The following is a 3,650-nucleotide window of genomic DNA, read 5'->3' on the forward strand; positions in this document are numbered from 1 at the left end:
GAACCGTGCCCGTCCAGACGCAGAGAAGAAAGAAATGAAAACAATCACGTGAGTAGCAAAGTGGAGCCTAGCTCTCTGGGCTTCTCTGCCAGCCAGGAGCTTGCTTCTCTTCAGAATGGCATTCTCTGGTCCAGGGATGCTGTGGGGATGATCAGAGCCTGATGTGGTGGGACCCCATCTCAGAGACTAAGGGGGTGTTTCATAGTAAGGGGCTTGCCTGGGTGCCTTGAGGTGCAAGAGTGGACCAGGGTGTGTTGGCCTCCCAGGACCCCTGTGCTGTCTCCACCACAACCCCTTAACTGCCTCACATGTCCTTTGTAGGAGCTAGGTCTGGGGCAAACTTTGTGCCAGCATGTCCATTGTGAAAGAAGGCTTGTACCCAGCTCTGTGAACCCTGGTGTCTTCACTGCCCCCCCAGCTGTGGTGGCATTTGTGTGTCTTTCCCTTGTTGTGTTAAAGGTGGCTGAATGGCTCTGGGGGCAGATCCAGCTCATGGGGGAGAGCGGCCCAGTCCTTTCTGGGGGTTTTGTGAGTGCTGAAGCAGGTTCCTGCTTTCCAGTGGGTCTGCAGCTCCTCAGACCCCTGGCTGGCCTGGGCCAGCAGCTGGCTGGAGCCAGGAACGCTCCTGGGCCACCGTGCTGGCTGGCTGGCTCCCTCTTGTGAATGAAGCAGCCCAGAGCAAAGCTGGTGGAGGAGAGCAGTTACATGAACATTTCCCTCAGGCCTTGTACCCTAATGCAGATCCCAGCCCCTTGGTGTTCTTATTCTGTGCCTCCTGGCACAGCCCCTCCCCATAGACCCGTGACCTGGTTCTGCAGCCACAAACACCCCCAAACCTCTGAACCAGCCTGGCTTGCAGAGCATGTGCCCCACCAGAAGCCCCACAGCCACCCTGGGGCACCCCCGACCGGCGCCAGGGGCCATGCTGACCCTCTTCTGTATCCTTTCAGGGGGAAGACGTTTACCACCCGTTAACGCCAGGGTCGCTGGGGCTGCCGTGGAGGACAAAGGTTGCGGCACTTGCTACATGATAATCGTAGCTTTTAATGTTGCACCTCTGTGGGCTCATAAGGAATTCAAGCAATCGGGGTCTGTTTGTACGACACTTTGGGGAGTAATCTGCAGAAACGAGCTGTGCTTGCGAGGACTCGATCGTTCCAAGAAACAAAACCTTAATTACAGTTTGATTGACTTCATTTCTTTTCTTTTTTTTTTTTTAATTTTTTGTTTGTTTTTGTTTTTTTTTTTTCCTTTTCAAGCTGTTACGCTTTGCAATATGTTACCGGAAATGAATTGCAGTATTTCTTATGAGAATAATGCAATATTAACTTGTTTTCTTCTGAATATTTGAGTTCAAAACTCCTGTATCTGAAGAAATACTGTTGGGGTTCATTAATAAAGGAGATCTTTCTATCTTAAGGGGGTGTGGGGCTTTGGCTTGTCAATGCACGTGGCCTTGCCTTGGAAGGGGTGTTTGGAGTCACAGGCACAAGAGGGCTAATTACTGTATCCCACAGCAAATTACTTCTGGTGATCTCCATCTTGGGGTCTGTGCCCAGGTCTGAGTCAGTAGCCTGTTGTGTTAGGGAACTCCCAGGCTGCAGGATTCTGCACCCCTCCCTCCTATCCTGACCCGTTCATTCCCCCTAACAGGGAGAACTGGGCTGGGAGTCTCTGCCCCCACTAAGACCAGAGTAAAACTATCCAACATTGACCCTGAGGCCATGGCTGGATGCTGGGGAGATCCCTGAGGAGGGAGGGAGCTCAGGTCCTCTTACCCCCAACAAGCAGAGTGAATGGCATCCACTTACGTGAAATAATTTATATAATTATAAGACATCTTCATATAAAACCCCAGGCCCAGCCTCCAGCTAGAGGGGGCAGAGTGGGGCAAGCTGGAAAATTACAAAGCACACACTGGAGGAGGGTGATGAAACCCATCTCTCTCATCCTGCTGTACATGAACCACCTGGCAGAGCCAGGACACCATCCCTCAGCACAGTCCCTAGCGATCGGGGCGCTGGACGCAGAAGACTTTGGCTTGGTGGTCGCCGGAGGTCGTCACCACAATGGAGGCATCCCTGGAGGGAGACAGGGCTGAGATAAGGCTGGGGGTTTTGGGCATCCCTCACCAACATCCCTGGCCCAGATCTGATCTTCCCCCTTTCCCCTCAAGATCCTCAAGTCTTAGCACAGACCTAAGTCTGTCCCATCCCACCTTGAGACCAGACCCTAGGGGCACCCAAAGGAAAGACAGATTGTGATTCAAGTTCCTGAGGCTGGAGACCCCTGCCACCCCTGGTCCCTCCACCCCCTCAGGGAAGGGGCCCAGGGGTTCCCTGCTCACTTGTTGACGGCAAAGTCGAGGATTTCAGCCGCGTGCCCTCGGTACTCGCTGATCATCTTCCCCGAGCGGGCGTCCCAGAGCCGCACGGCCCCGTCCAGGCTACAGGTGTACACCACGGCCGAGCTCTCCTCCCACAGCAGCTGCACAATCCCTGACTGGAGCACAGGGAGGCCACTGGATGAGCACTGGGGACACACAGCAAGTCTCGGCTCCCCCCCCCACCTGCCCCCCCTCAGTGTTTGCCATCACCACAGATAAGACAGCCGGCCCCCAGGGCCAGGCTGCTGGGCTCTTTGTGCAGGGACTGCGGCTGCCTTTGGGGAAGCCCAAGGGGCTGAGGGAGAAGCACAAATTGGGAACCAGGAAAACCCCTAGGCTTCAGGAGGTCTCAGCTTGGCCCAGAGACATCCCTGCCCCCCCCTAGACCTGGATAGAGGGGATATGGCAATACCTCGTGTTGGCACTTATGCCTCAAGGTCTGCGTGGAGAGGTCATAGATAGCCAGCGTGCCATCCAGGTAGCCCACAGCAGCCAGTGGCATCCTGCAGAGAGGAGAACGGGGGTTACATGGCCTGGGGTAGGCAGGGATTAAGTGCATGAAGGATCAAGATTGAAGGAAAGCACACTGAGAAGATGGAGGTCAACCCAATGACTGGAGCTATGAAACAGCAGGAGCCAGCAAGAGGCCCGAGGTTCACAAGGGCAAAGACAACATCCTGGTGGGAAAGATCCCCAGCACCAATGTCTGGAGGGTATCCCAGCTAACAGTGGTCCACCAGGCTAGCCCAGAAACAGGTTGGGAGGAGAGCCGAGAAGCAGTCCCTTATCCTTCCTGCAACACACAAGTGACCCAAGATACCCACAGCCATGTGGAAAGGATGGGTGAGAAAAGAACAAGCTCAAGAGATGGAAATGAGTCTGTTAGTAACCAACATTCCACTTAAGGTCTGTCACCCCCCAGGCCACGTGTCCTCACACTCACACGTTACAGAATCCCAGTGACTCCACCGAGTTGGACTCTGCCTCCTCACCCTCACCGGCTGGGGCCTTGGGGGCCGAGCTTTCCATCTTGAACACGCACACCACCTGGGGGGGAGGGAGGCCAACTAGTGCTCGAGGGGAGGGGAAGGGGACCCCCAGGCACACCAAGCTGCCGTTCCTTACTCTACACCCCCTGGACACCAAAGCCCGACCCCAAAACCTCAGCTCTTCGGAGCAAACAAAGGTCGGGAGGCACTTCCTTCTACCAACCCAGCCACAAGTCCGACCAGCGGCTGGGAGAAAGTAGTTTAGCTCGCCCAAG

General features: G+C 55.1%; 2 protein-coding genes across 2 annotated transcripts in view; one reads left to right on the plus strand and one right to left on the minus strand.

Moving 5' to 3' along the window:
- Positions 1–1,419, plus strand: part of ARPC2 (actin related protein 2/3 complex, subunit 2, 34kDa) — a 10,685-nt gene extending 9,266 nt beyond the window's left edge. The window contains 2 exon segments of the mRNA XM_009996244.1: positions 1–48; positions 951–1,419. The exon segment at positions 1–48 is cut by the window's left edge and continues 17 nt beyond it. Of these exon segments, the coding sequence (XP_009994546.1) occupies positions 1–48; positions 951–975 (73 nt within the window). The 3' untranslated portion in view covers positions 976–1,419.
- A 388-nt stretch (positions 1,420–1,807) lies between these two features.
- The window catches only part of AAMP (angio-associated, migratory cell protein), a 3,825-nt gene continuing 1,982 nt past the window's right edge, over positions 1,808–3,650 (minus strand). Inside the window, exons 7-10 of the mRNA XM_009996062.1 lie at positions 3,330–3,433; positions 2,799–2,889; positions 2,348–2,502; positions 1,808–2,081 (exon numbers count right to left, since the gene is read on the minus strand). Coding sequence (XP_009994364.1) covers positions 2,006–2,081; positions 2,348–2,502; positions 2,799–2,889; positions 3,330–3,433 — 426 coding nt within the window. The 3' untranslated portion in view covers positions 1,808–2,005. The remainder of the gene's footprint in view (positions 2,082–2,347; positions 2,503–2,798; positions 2,890–3,329; positions 3,434–3,650) is intronic.

Source organism: Chaetura pelagica, unplaced genomic scaffold (genome assembly GCF_000747805.2).
Source record: "Chaetura pelagica isolate M959 unplaced genomic scaffold, ChaPel_1.0 scaffold3, whole genome shotgun sequence".
NCBI lineage: Eukaryota > Metazoa > Chordata > Aves > Apodiformes > Apodidae > Chaetura > Chaetura pelagica.